This window comes from Calidris pugnax, unplaced genomic scaffold, assembly GCF_001431845.1.
Source record: "Calidris pugnax isolate Ruff unplaced genomic scaffold, ASM143184v1 scaffold133, whole genome shotgun sequence".
Classification (NCBI taxonomy): Eukaryota; Metazoa; Chordata; class Aves; order Charadriiformes; family Scolopacidae; genus Calidris; species Calidris pugnax.
Genome location: NW_015090977.1, coordinates 6,037,432 through 6,058,320, shown reverse-complemented (window position 1 = coordinate 6,058,320; position 20,889 = coordinate 6,037,432). Strand labels below are relative to the sequence as shown.

General features: G+C 44.1%; 1 protein-coding gene across 1 annotated transcript in view; it reads right to left on the bottom strand.

Moving 5' to 3' along the window:
• The window catches only part of LOC106894400 (protein spinster homolog 2-like), a 174,816-nt gene that overhangs the window by 85,956 nt on the left and 67,971 nt on the right, over nt 1-20,889 (bottom strand). The window contains exon 5 of the mRNA XM_014953033.1: nt 11,949-12,085. Within this exon, the coding sequence (XP_014808519.1) occupies nt 11,949-12,085 (137 nt within the window). The remainder of the gene's footprint in view (nt 1-11,948; nt 12,086-20,889) is intronic.

Genomic DNA, 20,889 nt, shown 5'->3' with positions numbered 1-20,889 from the left:
TATTTTTAGCCGCTTTTGGGGAAAACAAAAAAAAAAAAAGAAAGAAACTAAAAAAAAAAAGAGTAAACCAAATTCCCATTCTCCGTTCAATTAGGTAATGTAATTACAAGACACTGGGTGATGAAGCAGCACCACCAGGTCCTGACAATAGCCTCAGTTAAGACAAAGCAGCATTTCAGCTTACTAATTGAAGGGCTTTTCATTTGATTGTCCTGCCCGTGGTAAAAATATTACATGACACTCAAATGGTGGGATTTACATTCTTCTCAATTTAGCCTCTTGCATTAATGACAGGGGCCTGGAATGTAATTGGAAGGAATATAACAGACTGGCTTGCTTATTCACCAGGACACCATCCGGTGGAGTGCTACATGAGCAATATGTATGAAATAGACCTTAAAGAAAAAAGGTTGATGTTTTGAAATAAATCATAGGGATCATGAAGAGCCCCATGTTACCAGTGCCTGCTAGAACACCATGTTAAAGCACTTTTTATCCTTGTGGCCCCACAAACAGAGGAGTCCGCAGCATTTCAGATGGCTGAAACAGTGGTCATTTATCCGTGTTACAAAACCATTACATGCAGCTCGGCCAGAATGTATCTTCCCAAACTGCTCCCCTGAGAACCTTAATAGTTCTGGGTCGGAAGCAAACTGTTGCTTTTTGTTCCAGATCTGTCAGGTGGGACACACTTATCAGCGCCTGCAACAAACATCTCTGGCAGTGGGCACTATCACCGTCCCCTTCCTGAGACGTGCAGAGACAACCACAACATAATCACAAAAATAGAGATTAGGAGAACTACAACGTGTTTTTTTTGCAACTGTGGAAACAATGCAAGGTTCTTGACACACAAAAGTTTTCAAATACTGGAATATGACCTGCCGTATGTGAAATGAAAGAATATTCAGAGGCAGTAACAGGGTGCCGTGTTCCAGCCACAGATGAGTCACAAGCGAAGACTGAATCCAAGCAACCCAGCTATAAACAGATACCAGATTTTTCAGAACAAATAGTTACAGGCACTGACAGATCACACGAACATCTTCACATTCAACAATGTCTATAGAAATGTGTGAGATCAAACCACATCAACCCGACAGACTGTCCTGGCTCACTCTTTGATTTGGACCAATTCTTACACCAGAATTTATCAACTCCAGCAGACAGGTCTCATTCTTGGAGAGCACAACCCCGTGTTTCTACCCCTGAGACAACTCCAGAAACTACAATTTCTCAGTACTCTTTGAAAAAAGCCTCACTCAACTGACTGAGACAGCCAGGTGGGAATGTTTTGCTCTATCTACATTTTCAAGAGTAGAACAAGCTTTGAGAGTTCATGAAGGACATATTTTAATGCAACGCCCCAAGTTTTAAATGAAACTACTGCAGACAAAGTTATAGTCCCAGCAACTTTACCCACACTGTTGGTTTCACCGATTCTTGGCATGTTTTACTTTGCACGTGCTAAAAATTTAAGTAGAGCAGCAGGTTGGACCTTTGAGGCAACTTTGCTGAAAAACCAACCCAATTATTCCAAGCTCTGAAATTTTTTCTTCCTGCTTTCTCACTCAACCAAGACACATCCAAGTACTGTGAGAAAGGCTGACCTGGTGGGATGCCTGGCATACATCCGAGAGATGTCTCACTTTTATCATCAGATTTCTAGAAAGAAACATGCATCTACCAATTCCTCCTACCTCGCAGCTTCTTCTTATTCATGATCTTCTTTGAACAGTTGTTACATCGCTAGTTGAAGCGTTATTAATTGGCAAGGTTTTGTCATGCTGGAGCTTCATTTCATTCTCTACATCCAGCCTGTTTGACAAAATGACAATCCTGTTTAACTATATTAAGTGCATTTGCATGTTTTGTCACTGTCTTCTCATGAGACTTCGTCAATCACGTTCTCAGTCATGATGATCAGCGCCATTCCCAGGGATTTCCAGCTCAAAATCTATTACATGGGTTTGAGATCAGTACTCTAATTCAATGTTATCTGAATTGCAAATGCAGTGTTTTGTGTAGCATGTGAACTTTATGCATTTAAAAGAAATGTCAACACTTCAAAAGGCTAATTTAGCACCTGGTACTGTAAGACGTTTCCCATCTTCACAGTATTTGCACATTACTTGGGACACAATGGTCCTTTTTTCAGCCTTTATGCATGACCCAGGAGGCCACAGCCCGTGTGTGCCATTGAAGAAGCACTTACACCTCCTACAGTACCACCGGGGCTTTTGTGTCAGCAGGGAACCAAGAGCTCAACCAAAGAAAGATCCAAATCCATAGTTTTGCATCTGAACACAAGCCAAAGGGGCTAATTAACACTTTCCCTCTCTCCTGCATCCTGTTTTTCAGGACAATATGCACAACTTTGAAGAACCACCAAGGCTCTTCTTAATCCAAAATTCAGATTAGTTTCCAGGCCTCCTAATGAGCCTAAAACTGGGTTAAATGAATTGTTTTCTTAGTCAGTGAGGCATCGTTGACCAAGCTCTCCTGAAGCACCATGCTTCTTCCCAAGTCATAAGCCTCAAGAACACAAGCCATTAAGCTGCCTCATTTCCATCCATGCTACGTACATCTCAGCTTAAATCCTGAAACAAACAGTAATGTTTCTCCAGACCCGTTGCTGAACAACCCAGCGCAGCATGAAGAGATATGTTCTACCCCACCAACCTGGCCTGCTCTCAATACCCTCAATACACAATTATCTGGGAAGCTTATTTCCAAAGGAACAGGATCACCAGGAGCCACCCAGACACCGCAGCAGTGACTTGCTCCATCTTCTCAACTGCTTTGCCCAAGCCAGACGTCCCCACTGCAGGAGCACCTCATGCAGCAGCGGAGACTGCACCGGGAATGACTCCTGTTCCTCAGGTCACAACTACTACTGCAAGGATCACACTAAGCTGAGAGGAAATTTTATCATTCCTTACTCTATATTTTCACATTTGCTTGGAGACTCACATGCAGCACTACTATTTTTTTTCTTCTTTTTAAAAAATTTTCCCCCCCGGCTGATTCAATCCCAGTGTCTTTAAGGAGCATTTTCCCTTTCTTCCATTCCTAGGATGTTTTGAATGAGGCTGAGCTTGAGATGAAGGAATAACTACCTACAAAGCACAATGCTAAAGCATTATAGAGCCTTCCAAGAAGACAAGGTTGAAGCAATAAGACGCCCTTTTTGTGCTCCATCAGCACGCTCTGGGGTTAGGCCTCTGCTGCAGCACGACAAGCAGAATATACATTTTAATAGACAACACAAGAAGGAGGAACGCTTCCGAGACACACACACAGCCTGGCGATGAAATAAATATGCCTTCTTCCCTCTGCCACCTCAGCAAATAACTGACCCAGGTGAGGCTTCCTGCTGCAGCACAATAAAAGCAGGACAGGGAGATGATAGGCACAAACAGACATCGCTTCCAAACCATCCATTAACTGACAGAGCGGCTGAACTTTCCTACTCTTCAACCTAGAGACTGTAAATTCAGGTTTCTGCATAAAAATGGGACAAAGCCGTAAAGGTTTTTGGCCTGTAAAGATCTTTCATGCCGGCACCGTGGTCCCCAGCTGTTGTCTCCAGGCATTTTCATGATCCGATGAAAGAGCCTCAAATGTAAGCATATTGATTTAAAAAGATGTAGGTCTGACTCAGCTCCCACAGAGACACACAAAAGGTTCCCACAGGCTTCCAAAGCAGGAGCTGAATCAGAACCACAATCGCAGACCCCACGATAACGATCGCAGCAGCTTCCAGTAATCTCGATAACCAACAGCTCTCTATAAAAAGGAGCAGGCAATTACAGGGAGCCCTCACCGAAACCCACTGCCAATTAGCATTAAGCCTCCAGCCTATTTCTTGATACTCTCCCAGCACAAACCTCTGTCCCCCTGCTCCAGAAAAGGCCCGAGCTGGGAGGAGCGGTTCTGCCATCAGTGCAAATCCTTTCAGTGAGGTGGCACAGAAGGTTCAGGTGAGCTGCAGCACTCGGCAACAGAGACATCTCTTCTTCTTTCAGCATCCGCGGTGTTTGATCCAGATATTGTGTGATTTCAGACTGATTAATGACCCAAAAGCAGGTACCAGAGGGCAGGAGGCACATTTATGAACATAACAGCCTGTGATTGGGGTGATTTGAGCAGTTTGAAGGGGACGTGGTGCCAGACTGTTTCTGCCTGGGGAAGGGGGGACTCAGAGCATAATTTTGATTTTTGGAGGGGAGAGCAGAACCGATCCTCTTCCAGACACGCTGCAGACAGGACATGCAACGTGTGGGAGAGATATTCTTTAGGGTAGTTTCTTGAAGTTCATTTTTTCTCATCACATGAATAAGCTTTCTGAGTACACCCTGGAACTACACTCTCTCCTGGCAGCCACCACCAGCTGTGTTTTCAATAACTCTTCTCAAACGCTGTACAGATACATAGATGCAGATACCAGAGGGGGAAAAAAGACAACTTGGAGCAGAAAATACACCGCTTCAATTTCTGATAACACCTATGAAAAGCCTCCTCCTCTCCTAGATTGGCTTTTGGGGCTGATGCTCTGAGAACACCCTAACCTGTTTTTCATTTATAGCTTCCCTTGGAAGAGGGACGGGTAGAAAGGGACAAGGCAGGAATATAAAGCAGCTGGGAGACAAACACAGGGCAGCAATTCTGCACTCTATTTCAGCAAGCTGCAACTATTTCACTTACATAAATCTTCTCCCATCTCTTCTCTTCCAGGTCAGCAAAATCTGAGCGAACAGTGAGGACCCAAGATTCAAGAGTTCAAATCATTACACTTCTCTGTGCAAGAGAAGATGTTGCTCTTACATGAAGGCAGTTTCCCACACGATATTAGCTATCAGCTGTGGTGAAGATGCCAGCAGACTTGAGAGATGCCCAAAATACTTTTAGACCAGCCTGGCCAATGCTTAGTTATTGACAGAACAACTACAGTGCACCTCATATAATTCATATATAAAAACCTCCAAGATAGTATATCTGATAAGAGTGCTGTGAATAGCACTGGGAAGGAGCAGAAGGTGCCTTTAGGCTGGAGAGAAGTCAAAGAAACAGTGCCTTTCAATTCCCATAGAACCTTCAGAGAACATAGATTTTATGTCTTGACCTAGTCCTGGCTACAGCTGGAGAGTCACGTAACCATGAAAACACAGAGGGAGCTTCTCAGAGCAGAACTGCTCCAGGAACCTGACAATTCCTACCGGTACACATCACTGGAGACTTGAGGTGGGTTCATCTCTTCTCCTGATGGGCAATGCCATCACCAGCACATTGCAGTGCAAGTAAGCTTTTTGCACAGTAGGCTGCTGAGGGGGGAGGCTGGTCTACAGGGGGCTGTGGAAATTAGCATTCTTGAAACCATCTCCTTTCAGACATACAGGAGAGGGAAAGTGAGGCAGAAGTAGTGCGTAAAGAATTTCACCCTGCAGTGTGAAGAGGTGATCCTCTCCCTCTCTCCTGGGACCTCAGAGCCACCCAGCACAGCATCCTCCCTCCCCTGGCACCCCCTGATCCCCAGCCCAGTGGCTCACGTGGGGTTAGGAGGGACCCCTGATAACTGGAGAGGAGATGGATAGATCATAGAATCATTCAGGTTGGAAGAGACCCTTGGGATCATCGAGTCCAACCATCTCCCCTACTCTACAAAGTCCTCCCCTACACCATGTCCCTCAGCACTGCATCTAAACGTCCCTTAAACACATCCAGGGATGGTGACTCCCCCCCCTCCCTGGGCAGCCTGTTCCAATGCCCGACCACTCTTTCAGTGAAAAATTCCTTCCTAATGTTCAGTCTAAACCTCCCCTGTTGGAGCTTGAAGCCGCTCGCTCTCGTTCTGTCGTTAATTACCTGTGAGAAGAGACCAGCACCAACCTCTCTACAGTGTCCTTTCAAGTAGTTGTAGAGAGTGACGAGGTCTCCCCTCAGCCTCCTCTTCCTCATACTAAACAGTCCCAAAGATTGTCATGTCTCATTTTAACAGAGCAGAGGCAGAGCAGGAGCTGGCTACAGCTGGCAGAGCGCAGCGGGCACTGCACCAGCGCTGCACAGAGGCCATAATTACAGCACTTAGTAATTGACTGCTGGCACCACTGGCAGTTAGAATAGAACACTACTGTCCTATGGTACCCACCATAAAGAGGAAGTGGCCCCAAGTTACGCCAAGGGAGGTTTAGGTTGGATATTAGGGAAAATTTCTTCACAGGAAGGTTTGTCAAACACTGGAACAGGCAATTGGTGGAGTCGCCATCCCTGGAGGTATTTAAAAGCTGGGAAGATGTGGTGCTGAGGGACATGGCTTAGTGGTAGATCTGGCAGTGTTAGGTTGATGGTTGGACTCAACAATCAAGGTCCCTTCCAACCCAGATGATTCCATGACTCCGTAATCTCTTCCTCTGGGATAAGGGAGCAGGCAGTGGTCTGCATTTTTCCCGAGCTGATCTAGCAAAAGGGCGAGCGCGCAGAAATCCAAATGCCAACAGCACATGCCCATCCGTAGGGTTCCAGCACCACATGAAAGGCTGGCAAATTACACCAGAGGCAATTAACAGCCTTTGTCTGTGAGCACCCTGCGTGAGCTCCAGCCCCGATTTCTGTACCAGCCCCAGGAACCGTCAGGAACTGCATGTGAGGGGAGGGACTGGAGGGATGTGCAGCTTCAAAGATAACACTCGGCACCCTCCTTACACACAAAACCATGGCTTGGGGCTTTTAGTTTTGTTTGCTTCTGTTTTTCAAAGCCTGGATTTATCTTACACGGTGGAAGCAAAGGAAGAGAAGCTGTATGTTTTATAACACAACTTCTGCCAGAACACGTAAGACTAAAGGCTTTTTTAATTTATTTTTTTTCTTGGAGTGAATCATCATGTGTAGGGAGTGAGGTTGGTTTATGTTTATGTTTTTAAAATTAACCCAGCTAACCATTTGTTCCATGCTGCACATAATTTGTTGCTTCTCTTTGAGCGCTCCTTGAAAGACAAGCTTTGGAAATAAATATACATCTGGCAAGTCTGAGAGACGGGACTTTAGCAAGCACTGCAGGCTAACTGGAATTCCACAGCGGACTATTTGCTTCCTCTTTCAGAGATAAATCAGAAAGACAGGAAAAGAGAAAAAAAAAACAAACATGAGCAGAAATATCTACCCAGATTAACTTGGAGCAAAAAGGTTTTGTGATGTTAGCTATATCAACATTTAAACAGAAATATTTACCCAGAACTGGAGTATTCCAAAGCACATTCCTGATTTACCTTGGTAATTCTTTGCTTTTTCATTCCCAAACTTTCTCCAATCTGCAGCTCTGATGTCTCCCAGCAAACCCACTTTACCACAGCCTGGTCTGGCTGATTATTAGGTACGTTTGGTCTCCCAGCCCAGTGGAGCCAAACTACTTAGCAGAATATTTTGCTCATCTGTAAAACAGCATCACTTTTACACAAAAATATGCGTATTTCTTATTCAAGATATTTACCCAGGAATATTTCACAAGACTGGGACAACAGTTTGCAACTTTCCACCTCCTTCTTGCTTTAAGCCAGTGGTGGTTGCCCAGGAGGGTCCTGATGTCTCTGGAGCTGGTGCTAAGGGGGGTAGGAAGGTAGAACCCAAAGCTAGGTCGCATCTACGACAAATTTCTGGTCAAAGCATCAGCTGTAAGAACTATTATTACAACTAATAGATGTGGATATCCAAGCAGCCCAAAACAAACTCTCAGCACGTGGTCTGGTCACTCCCAATAACCAAATTGTTTCCTGTGAAACTGTTCAGAAAGAGAAAAATGGTGCAATTGGGACAACAGACTCTTTGCAGTGACATCCTGGAATATCAGCCGGCTCAGGATGCTCAGCCACAACACAGGCAACCCAGCTCCATGCTCCTCAAAATGCTGTCTGCAGGAAAAACTGGTTACTTATTAAATCAGCATTGGTATTGATACAGAGGAAACCAGACACGTATTTAGCTTTTTGTGCAGATGGAAATGCACCTGCGTAAAGAAACTCCTCAAAGAGTTTTCTGTAAGGAAACAACCAGACAGTGTCTTCTCCTAATGCTTCCCAAAAGCCAAAACAACACAAGAAAGGGTTTTGCAGGTGAAAGTACTGGAATTTGTGTACCCGCAGGTGCAGAACTGATTAAAAGGCATCCATAAAGGGACGTAATTTCTAAGCAGGTGTTTGTACTTAAAAAATACAAATTAAGATATATCCATAATTTATTGAAGTTTCTATAAATGGAGTTAATCTAGAGATAGGTCTAAATATGTACCAACTTTAACTAATTTTAGATGAATGAACAAGTTAATTAATGATTTTTATGCAAGTTTCATTTTAGGAAGTGCTAAACAGTTATATAGAGCAGAAATGTGCAAGTACCAGAGACAATGTAGAAGAGGACTCGTTTCTTATTTTTCTATAGAGAAATTGTGCACCAATATAAATTATCAGATCATATTATTTGACAGAACTAAAAGTGACCTTTTTAGTATTCTCTCAACCTTGTTACTTCTGATTATTTTCTCTATTGAAATTTATCATTAGCTATTTTTATCCATGAAACTAGGTATATTTATGGAATTAATCTCTGAGATGGTATTTATTTGGGTTTCTTATTTTTGTTTTTTTTTAAAATGCAATTTAAGACCTCATGAACAGTAACTAAACATTTAAGTATCTAGTTGTCCTGTTTCTATTTTGTTATGCAAGGAATTAATGCAATGTTGTTTTCTGTAATATCATCTTCTACAAACTCTCTTAAAATTACCCTTAAATTTTGACCTGAGTTTCTTTTTTCCTCTGTAAGTACTTACTATTTAGTAGCCACCAGCAGATAAGAGATTAATTCTTCATTTATTTGACAGTCATTATTCCACGTTAAAAGCCCAAAGATATTTGGTAATAAATAACTAGGATATTTTAATAAACGTTTACAAACTGTAATGCAGTGTTCTCTTAGCAACTCCGTGTCTGCACGGCATATACATCCAACTCCCTGTTTTATCTGCCGATTTTCAGTCACTATCTTTTTAACCCAAACAGCATGAAATAGCATCTAGATAGTATCTCAGATGAACCGTTTCATTGCGCTCCAATCCTTTTTCAAAGGATTTCAAAAGCCATCACTCTGAGGCAGTTTCTCACTCCATGTCCTTTTTCTCACCACATCAGTATTTCTTTATTGTGTAACTTGACAGATAAGAATTTACACGGCCTTTTCTGCATGCTCGTTTGCACAATAAATTACAAATAATCCAGATATTCAGTCAAATGTTAGCATTTTGATTGTTTTCATGTAAGTGTCCATATTTTAGCAGGGAACTAATATTAATGACACACTGCCAAAAATTATTACAAATTGGGTGCCTTCGGAGTCCACCAGCTCTGCAGCCGCTTTCTGCCTTTGTTAAGCTGTCTCTTTCCATTTACACTCCAGATTTGAACTCTGAGGATGTGTACTCTATTTAATTACACAGGGATAGCACGCACGAGGCACCAGACACTGTCAAAATCTGAAGAAAGCCAATCCCTGAAGACACAGTTTGCTATTTCTGCGGAACGGCTACTGTTTTTCTCCTAGTTCAGTATTTTTGCTGTTGTCACATACAGGAATTTTCTTTATTTCAACGGGCTCAGCCTGTACCAACTTGCTCCTTTTAGCCTTGTGTTGTCATGTTGACTTGGTTGCGAGGACTTATTTATTTACAGTAGCCCCACTACTGTTTTTACTTGTGCCAGCAAAGAGTTTTTCATATTCCAGTTCCTAGCCTCCCCCCCGACAAACACACATACAGTCTTAAAAGAAAGAAAGAAAAATACTTGAGAGAAGAGCCAGTGCTTTGCTCCTCGAATCTTGGAAGACAAAGATCAGGAAAAATGCCTAGTTAATCACTGAATAAAGAAAAAAAAGCTGCATCGGCTCCTCTGTGACCTTTTTTCTCATTAGCACTTCAGGAATTCACCTTGTTCAATGTAGTATGTCTTCCCAATTAAAGACCAGGCCTCCCAAAAGGGTACCAAAGTGGTAGGGACACCACATGAAGTTGGGGTTATTCTTACAACCTTGCTCCACTGCTGCAGCCACCGGGTAAAGCACATTCATTCAGCAGCTGCAAATTCTCCATAAGCTCCTGGAGTCAATAACAAGAGCTGGGCATGAGACCTCTAGCTTAACAGGTAAGTTTTCAGGTAGAGTTGAGGATCACAGTAAAATCAGGACAGGGGATTTGTCTCAGTATTGGGTTGGGTTATATCTAAGGTCATAGTTTGTGTCCAGAGTTAGTACTGATGCAAATCCAGGAGGAATTTACAGGCCTGGCTATTTTGATCTTGTCTCTTTTGTGACTTCCAAGCCATTGTGATTTGGATTCCAAGCATAATCCAGCTTTATAAACATTATTCTCCCTTTCTTTGGCTAAAAATATACCACTTCCACTCCGAGCTCCAGTATACTGCTGACCATGTATATTAATCCCTGAAACTACTTCAGCTGATACGACCCAAATACTTAAACTGAAAATCAACTCTGAAAACACAGATGACATCAGTGAGTTCCACTGTGCCACTACTTGCAACCACAGGAGTAGGTTCATTGCAGAGAGAGTGATGGGGACCTGAGCACGAGTCAGGTAACTGTTCCCTTCATAAAACACCTCCCTCTTTGGGCTCTGATCACAGCTGCTTTTGCAGAATGTTATGAAGATAAATAAATAAAAAAAAAAACAACAAAACAAAACCCACCAAAAAAAAAAACCCAAAAGAAAACCAAACACTCTTTTCATTTTAGATGTGAGATGTTCTTCCTCTGGCAAGGAGGCTTCCTGGCCAATTCTAAACCAGAACAATTTACTGAGTTAAAGGCTCCTACATTTGGCCATAAGCATTTTTCTTTAGAAATGCAGCAACAATCAGCCCAACGTGGAAGCCAGACGGACCTGGGACTGCCGCTGCCCACTTTAGGTGGAAATTCTCTTTTATTAGAAACTGCAGAGCATGTGTGTGGGCAGGAGGGAGCAGGGCGGAGAGGTTTGGTCCCCGGTTGTCATTCTTTAGGCGTGACCACAAGGCTGCAATTTCTGGAAGGCAGCTGGGCAGAAAGGATGAGGAATGCCCCTGCCTCCCTTGGGGACACCGCTCTGACGATGCCAGGAGCTGTGATTTGTCTCTCCAGGAATGTTGCCACCTGCAGCAATTAAGCCTCCTCTACAATGTGATTTAAACGAGAGGATATTTTTCCACAGAAACTGCCAGATCATTGTTTCCTCCAAGTGCCTCAGACAGGCAAGAAAATAAATGCAATGAGGAGTCCTCGAAACGGGGTGCTGCGGCTGTCCCAAAAGCAGGTGAGGGATGCTCTGCATGGCCCGACAAAATTAAGTGAGCCTGACAACTCCATCATCATTTCCCCAGACATATCCATCGACTGGCGTTAAAGGAACCGAAACTACATCTGATCTCTATTCACCTTCACTGCCTTTGTTGGGCAGGGAACAAAGTGCATGCATAAAACCACTGCTGGATGCGTTTTGTCATTCAACACAACAGAAGCAGACCTCCCAACAAGCTCCAGTGGCTTCTCTTGCATATCAGAAGACAAGAGAACTCCTATAGAGCCACGATTTTACTGTTTCAAGCCTTTTTTTTCAAGCCTTTTAAAGTTTCTTTAGAATCACCCTTAAAACAAAACCCTTATGTCAGCAGAAACTCTTGCTTAGATACACTTCACCTGTTATTTTTATGAATGTGGATGATCAAAGAATAACAGCTGAGGCAGTTAAGAAAACACAGTTACACAGATCACACCTCACCCACGGAAGGTCAGGTTTTGCAGTACAATATGTCAAATACGTTCCCCTTGGGCACTCTGTCAGGGGGAATGGGGAGTTTTTAGGGACATATTGTTTGAGGACACCCTGCAAAGTGCCTTTGCAAAGCTCTCACCTGTTCAGTGATGAAGGAGCTGGAAAAAGTGACAGCTGACCAAAAGAAGATCCCGCAGCTGAGAATGATCTTTCTGTTGAAACGGTCACCAAGGTAACCGAAGATTGGGGCGGCAACCATGAAACTACAGATGAAAACTGCAAAGGAGAGAAAAAGGAAAAGAAACGTTTAATAAACATCAGGCCAAGAACATGAAAACTAATTTTCTGCAAGCCAAATCCTCTAGGGAGCAGTTCCATTTAATTAGACATTCTGCAGCCCTGGCTTACAAAGTTGTGCAGGCTGATGGGCTTTCAGAAGTCAGTGTTTCCTTAATCAAACAGATTTTTCATTCCCAGAGAAACTTCAGACCAGTGAACCCATATTCCATCTGAAAGCACCAGCCCCTGCGAGCTCGGCATGCGGGGATGGGCGAAACCAGGACAGAATAAATTAAGAGTTTCTCCCCAATTGTCACCGAGAAGGTGAAGTGGAGGTTGGGAGGAATTTCAAGCAAACGGAAAGCAAGCCAAGGGCTCCTTCTTGGCTCCTGCAGCAGAGACCAGAGAGAAATAGGCCACAGAAGCTGCAGTTCTCTCATCTTTCCTAGCAGTATTTAGGGTAATGATAAAACATTGAGAAAAACAGTTAAGATTCTGATCATCATACTGGCAAGTAGTTAAAAAACTCCTGTCTCCTCACCAGGTCCTTTAACCAGTACTGAAGTTGGGTTAATCACTATGGTGTTGGGATTTGAACCCATCACAAAGCAACAACTTCACTACAAGAAGGAGTTGTAACCTAGAAAGCCCCAACAGGCCAGGAATGTCCACTTTTGAAAGATTTCAATTTCATCTTTCCCCCCAAAAACCCCAAAGCATTAGCCCAAGACCTTCTGTCACAAAGGAATAAGTCTTTTGACAGAAAAACCTCTGCAAAACCTCCTTGACTTTAGAGCTCACTCCTCCAGGTTCGCTCAAAGCCGTCTGGCCAGTGACACCACTGGGAACACCTGGCACGAAGCACTTAGACCATATTCACGATTAATTTGGAACTTGGCAGAAATGACCAGATTTTAAGCTGATTTATACCTGGCTTTTGTCTGGCCACATTAGAGATCTGGATGAGAGCAACTACCTCGATTTCACTGCCATGAAGGATGAACTTTTCCTTTCACTGACTGTCTTCGGGTCAGCAAACCCAGAAGGATCTGAGTGGGACAGTAGAATACCTGGAGATCCCCCTTTAGTCACAGAATTATGACTCTCATTCATTATTGAGCAGTTTTTGGAAGGCAGGGTGGGCTTCAGTATTGTCTAACCCTAGCTGTCTTCTTTTAATTGTATAAAAGGGGGTGAGAGGATAGAATAGGGAAAAAACCAGCAAGAGCAGAGGACACACCCCTCTGGTTGGAATGTGTGCATAAAATTAAAGTGGTTAAGACCCAAATTATGAATTTTTCATGGATGATGATATACGATAGCTCAAAAACGTGCAGAATGCTGAACTATGAAATGAGCTAAATGTCTCTTCCTTTTTAATATATTAAGATGTCAAAGCTGCTCTATAAATAATACATATCCATTTGCATCTATATTTTGCAAGCCATATGATGGTGTGCGTATCGCTTTTGCACCATGATATTTTGATAGGAATTACAGATTTACTCTTTTTACATTTAGAGTAAAATAAACAGAGATAATACAGAAATTTTAAGACATGAAAAGGAGCGCACGCAGCGTTATATCACACATATTTCAATAGCAACGCTATGAACAAGGCTGCTGTTGAACTAGTGAATAATCCCTATTGATAGAACGCCCGGACCCTGCATCTCTCCCCAAATCCCACTGCCCCCTCCCTGTGGCACCCCCATTCCCAGCACAGAGCCTGGCTTTGCCAGACAGGGCTGAGTGCTGCATTCTGCCCCCAGCACCCATCTCTGCTCACACAGGCTCCCACCCAGCAGGTCCATGCAAGGCCTGGGGTAGCCCAAGAGCTCCATGGAGCTGCACATCCCTCCAGTCTCCAGTGAACTTGGCTCTAAGAGACCAGAATCATAGAATGGTTTGGGTTGGAAGGAACCTTAATGATCACCAAGTTCTACACCCCTGCCATGAGCAGGGACACCTCCCACCAGACCAGGTTGCTCAAAGCCCCATCCAACCTGGTCTTGAACCCCTCCAGGGATGGGGCAGCCACAGCTTCTCTGGGCAACCTGGGACAGGCTCTCACCACCTTCAGAGTGAAAAATTTCTTCCTGATATGCAATCTAAATCTCCCCTCTTCCAGTTTGAAGCCATCACCCTTCATCCTATCACTACATGCCCTTATAAAAAAGTCCCTCCCCATCTCTCCTGTAGGCCCCCTTCAGAGCATCTTCGTGGCCTCCTCTGAACTTGCTCCAACAGCTCCTTATCCTTCTTGTGTGGAGGGCTCTGGAGCTGGATGCAGTGCTGCAGGTGGGGCAGTGGCTCACAAATCTCTACTCCACAAGGATCCATCTGCACTGGCCCCAGTCCAACAAGGCACTTAAGCACATGCTTATATTAAGCACTTTAGAGTCATCAATTCCATGATTAAGTGCTTTCCTGAATTAACACCAAAGCGCTCGGCACCTTGCAAAGCGGGTACGGCAACCTGGCACGAAGGATGTGTTTATTGGGGATGAGAAGCAGAAAATGACTCTGACTCGTCGACAGCAGCGTGCCCATTGCAATTTGACCTTACCCTTGGAAGGACACTGAAATTCATTCATCTCAGAATGAGATATCCTGCCATTTTTACGATGTAAAAAGACGTGAAGCTTAAAAAGCTTCCAAGGGAAAATGAGAAACATCCAAGTCAGCATCCCACCATTTCAAATATCAGATAACCTGATTAATTCAACTTTGAGGCACGGAGGGGATGATCCAAAATTCACATTGATCACTGGGATTATTAGCTTCGATGACCTCTGGATCATAAATGCAAAGTCTAATTCTGGAATTTGGGCAAAATCAGGCAAAAAGCACAAGCGTCCTCTTTCCAACTGTCAAAAAGATGGTCCGATGCCTTTCCAAAAACATACATCCTGCTGTTACTCAAATCCCTTTGGAGGATTTATTTTTGGAAGATTCTGAACCGAGCTGTGAGCTTTGTCACCGTTAAGCCACGGACTTGACAGCTCCACAAGGTGTAAAACGAAAGGACAACAGAACCTAATAAATAACAGGTAATAGAACGCAGCTGTCATAATAATAAATGCAATTTATATCAGAGTATTTATGACCCAAATATGCATCACAGCCTTGATTGACTCAAATAAATGCAGAATATGATGGCTGTGTGGTCTGTCAAAAAGATCAGCCTGTTACAGGCATTTCCTGTGAATCAATTTTTGCAATTACTCCTGCAAATGACAGCCGAGACCCCGGAGCAGAAGAGAGGTGAATGAATCTAGGGCACGTTACCAGGTGGGATGGAAACCCCAGTTACTCTAGACCAGGAGCTGAGGTTCTATGACAACTGAACACCAGAAGAGAGAAAACTGGCAGCACGTTCAGGTGGGGAGAGGGGCAGCAGAGACATGACTGATTTGTAGAGGAGAACAGCCCCAGCGTAACGCAGGGGGATGCATTCCCGTTAAGGAGCCTGGCGCTTGTGCCAGCCTCTTCCCATCTGGCTCCTTTCCCCCTTTCCACAGCATTTTCTGCTCCTTGCACTCACTCACGTCCCTATTAATACCCAAGTGACACCACAGCAGCTGCGGCTTCGGCTCGACCCGCTGCCACAAATCTTTTATATTAGGAGAGCGCGGTGACAGAGGCTGGCATTTCATTTGCCTCTTCCCAATCAACAGCTCCTCTTCCCGTCTCACAACATTACCAGCTCTTGAAGAGACGCACAGTGCAAGGCTGGGCAGAGTTAGGAATCCACTGGGATTTGGGATGAGCTACTGAAAAGGCAGCGATGGTGTTGGGAGCACCTGTGGGCAGGTATAGCCGTGTCAGTCGCCATTATGTGTGCCGTACAGCTAATTTCTCTTGGTAAATGATCTCCAACAGTGACAGCAGAAGCGTCTGGGTCCCAGCACTGGGTGGAGCTGAGACACATTTCTGCAGGAGCAAATTATCGTGTGAGCAAAGGATGAATAAACAGACATAATGAATGCCAACCCAGGAGGGAGGTACTTTTTAAGTACAGGTATTTTCGAAAGGAGATCACATTTGTCTTTATGCCTCCCTTTGTGGCACAGCCACTGAAATGCCGACCGCAGCGAGAAGGCAGGAAGAGTATAATTGCCCAAACAGGATGGCTTGGTGTCTATTTCTGCCTCTGAATGCCTGTCCCACCCTGTACAGGTGCACAAGCATCTTCCCAGCCAGCACTGCCCAGCTTCTTCTATGAGTGGCTGGAATTACAAAAATGTGCAGCATTAAAAAAAAATAAAAATAAAAAAATATCTTACACTTCCCTCCCTTCTCCTCCGCCCAAACACCCACCACAGAAGGAAAGCATCCTCCCCAGCCTCTGTTGTCTCCTCCACGTACCACAGCTCGGGTCCCCATTGAGCCCACACGCTCCCTTCTCCAGGGCTGCCCATGTATCCAGAGGACAAGCAAACCCCCAGAGAGTGGAAGCAAAGGAGAGGAGGGGAGAGGGAGAAACTGCAGACTTTAACAGTCACAAAAAGCTCCCCACTACTGGAACTAGACTTCATTGCTCTTATTTTTCTTTTCTCTCCCTCCAAACAAAAATTTACCAGCTTGAATCTACAACTGTTCCCTGAAAGGACTCCGACCCATCAGCTTTCCACCCCTTGATTCCAAAGACATCGTTGCCTCTGTCTCACTTGCTCTTTTCTTGCAGGGACTGCTCAGCCCTTTGTGGCTCAGAGAGGGGCTTCTCCTGCCAGCAGGTCATCCATGGAGTACAACCAAGAGGGCAGCGAGGCACTGACAGAGGCACAGGCAGAGACTACACTTCCTCAGTTACTGGAAGGTTGAGAGTATCACAAGTGCCTCCAAGAAAAGATCCCTTCTTTCCCTTTTGACTTCAAGCACACAGGGTTGGGTTTTTTTTCTTTCCCTTTTGACTTCAAGCACACAGGGCTGGGGTTTTTTTCTTCCTATTGGGAATAATGCTAGAAAGGTTCAGATAAAAATAGCTCACTCGCTCTATGCAGGGATGCTTAATGAGAAAAAAATAGTGGCTATCTTTGAGCTCTGAGTCAGCACGAAACCGTATAGACAGGTCTAATTGAGTGCTGACAACGTGCCTGGCCCTGGGGAAGGCAGACCCAGACACCCTCTGCCTCAAGGGACAGGCAATCCGCTTCGACACAGCAAAGAACTATGTGTTGTGAGGTTGTTAGTATTTTCCCCAACAACAAATTTCCAAACAATGAGAATACCTCAACACCCAGCTCCCTCTGGATGGGATAATTTACGGGTGTGTACAAGCACAATCCAACTCTTTCTGCATGAGCCACTGCCCTGCTGGGCTTTGTTTGAGTCACTTCTGCTCCAGGGACATGATCCTCAAGCCACTTATGGGACCAGCTGCCACCTACCTGCAATGGTGAATAAAAGACCCCCCCAACAGCCCAACCAGCCCCTCTGTTTCAATGACATCTTTTTGCAATGCTTCTTTTTTTTAATTTTCATTTTCATTATAGTTTTATGCTATAATACTACTACTCAGCACATACACAGCACATTTAATCACAGTGAGGCTTGGGATAATTTGGAAAGGAAGTTAAACATCATTAATTTCTACATCAGGGCTAAGGAAATTAAGACACAGGAAAGTGACCTGCCCAGGATGAACTACAGAAATCTTGAACCCACACAGGTCTTCCAACTTCAGCAGTGTCCTGTTTACAGGACCATATCTATGCTAAAGGTATTTCTGAATGTCTACAACCACAACAGAAATCTTGAACCCACACAGGTCTTCCAGCTTCAGCAGTGTCCTGTTTACGGGACCATATCTATGCTAAAGGTATTTTTGAATGTCTACAACCACAACTAAAAGCCTTTTTTTTTCTTTTTTTTTTTTTTCTTACAGCACCATACAAGCCAAGCAAGAACAAAGATCCTTTCATGCTACTTACCATTGAACCTGAGAGCTCAGACACAATATGGTGACATGACCAAGGGAAAAGCAAAGCGATACCTGACTATGGGGCAATCCAAAGCTCTGGGAAATCTCAGCAATGGGATTTAAAACATTCATCCTTCAATGGAGATGAATTCTTACAATGCAATTGCTTGCAAAACAAAAACATCACCCTTGAAATCATCACCACCACAAACCCTACTATAGGTACATTCTTACATCACTCTCCGCATGGACTTTGTTTTAGTTAATTTCTAATTCAACAGCCAACAGATGGATCGTGTTACTGCATTTTGCCAAGTGCAAAACACAAGATCACGGGGTTCCAGACTATCGTGCAGACTCGAGGTTTCTGACAAGTGTAAGGAGCTTCGAAACACACCATCAGTTCCGTATGTCATCTAAAGCTGTCATATACTGACACCATCGAACACAGGAGCCTTTAAAACAAAAAAAAAGGCTCCAGAACACACCAAATCAACTGGACTTAAGTATACAAATGTTTGGTTTGGAAACAGAATCACAGAAGGGTTTGGGTTGGAAGGGATCTATAAGAGCGTCGAGTTCCAACCCCCCCTGCCCTGGGCAGGGACATCTCCCACCAGACCAGGTTGCTCCAAGCCCCCTCCAACCTGGCCTTGAACCCCTCCAGGGATGGGGCAGCCACAGCTTCTCTGGAGAACTTGGGCCAGCATGTCACCACCTTCAGAGTGAAAAATTTCTTCCTGAGATCTAATCTAAATCTCCCCTCTTCCAGTTTGAAGCCATCACCCCTCATCCTATCACTACATGCCCCTGTAAAAAGTCCCTCCCCAGCTTTCTTGTAGGCCCTGAAATGCTCTCCCAGAAGAGATCCCAGCAGAAGATGAAATAGAGAATTTCCTAAATGCCTCGTTCTTGTGTGCTTGTGTCCTCAGCAAATTAACGAGGAGAAAAGCAATGCTTTTAAAGGTGTGGATGTAATTACTCATGCTGTTTGCATTTCTCTAGTATCTCCCTGTTTGGCAGGACACTCTAGACTGCGTTTCCCTCACTGCAGATGCCACTCATCAGTATTCAAACTCCAATCTTGTCTTCTCCATAGGGAGCATGTTGCACCATGAGGTGCCAGTTTTTGGTTTTTTTTTTTCCTTAGAGCAAACTGCTATAAAATATAAACAACATGTTTAGGATGGCTACATACACACCCAGCTGACACACACATTTACATTGAGAAGGCGGCTGCTGTACCATACCACTCCGTTTCATTTGCTGTGACAGGGTCAGAACCCAGCTACAAAAACACAGTTATGAAGACAGACAAGGCTTGAAGACAGCTTTCCTGGCAAGTTTGTCATTAAGTCAACATCACGCAAGACACAGCCCCGGGAAGAATTCAGTACTGATAATTCCACCCCTTTTCCTCGCTGGAGAAACCAGATTCTTCCAAGATTTAGCCCTTATATTTCCAGCAAAGGATATCCTGAAACTTGCTCTGTTCACCTCGGCCAACAAGTCTAATTGCTTCAGCGGGAATTGCTGGGAAATCCACTCCTTGGAAACAGAAAATCAGATAAGAATAGCCAGAAACCCAATCCAACAACACACTAACGGCAGCTGAACTTTGGGAGGAACTGTGTTGGGCAAAGAGCAACCACTGGGGTCAAGTATAAGTAACTGCTGTCAAAACTACCATATATAGTCCTGTGTATCATTGGTCCATACAGTGGTAAGCGATGTTATGGATGTGAGAGGTATTTCATTCACTCTGTGCATTGCTGCACAGGAATGGAGAGATATTTAATACTCCTCTTCAGTCCCAAATGCTTCGATAACAGCTACAAGAAATAACTCTAACAAAAGTGAAGCCTAAAAAGGGAAAGAACCCTTACAGGTGAGGACGGTTGAGACTGGCAAAGCCTAGAGTCCCATGGCCGTGGCAGCTCCTTACAGGAGCAGACTTACAGACAAAATCATTCAAATAAAACCAAGGGCAAGGAAAAAAACCCCCACCTTTGAATTAAAAGCCAAGATCTAAAGCAGCACTCATATTTTTCACCTTTTTTAATTAATGTCCACTATTATGTCAATTGAAGCTGCATTTAAGGATTCAGCTGTTCATATCTTGCTTATTGCTAAAGCAATTAAGTAGAAGGTTATTCACAGTTATTACTTCACAACCATTTTCTACATCCACTGAGGCCCAATTCTATCATGCTGTATTTCAGAATTCTTTATCTCAGTGTACGGTGGAAACGCTAGCATTTCACTGGGCTGGTCAGTCTCTCTGGATGTCCAGCAAATTTACTTGGAGCAGGAGCTCACTTGCTACTAGATTAAATTTTGAACAGCTGTACGCAGAAAACAATTTAAAAAAGAGGAAAAACCCAAACCCGCCTCCCGCTTTTCAGTTTGGGAATTACAGTGATTACGTTACCATTGTTTTAAAGGGATTTGGGCAACCTGAACATCAATAAACCAGTTACTGTGTTCCTAGAGATGTGCTTCACAACGCAGCGCTGCAGGCAGCAAGGGGAAGAAACCAGTGCCTGCCCAACACTGGGAGAGCTGGTTTGGGGAAACCAGCAGATGATGGACATTCTTTGCAATGAAATAGATGGTGTATTTGCCAGCAGGATGGCTTCTGTGGCTCCACAGTGTGTTTGTTTGGGGGATTAAAACTTACACGTGAGAATAATTGAGGAGGAGCAGACACTACCTTTCCCCATCAATTTAAAAAACCACACCTGGGGCAGTTCCACAGCTGGTTCATCACATGGTGGGCGAGAAGAAGGGGCAGGAACGGGGGGCTGTGGCAGGCTTTGCTCTCCATTGCAGTGCCAGACAAAAGGCATGCAAATTATTGCCTAAGACAGCATTA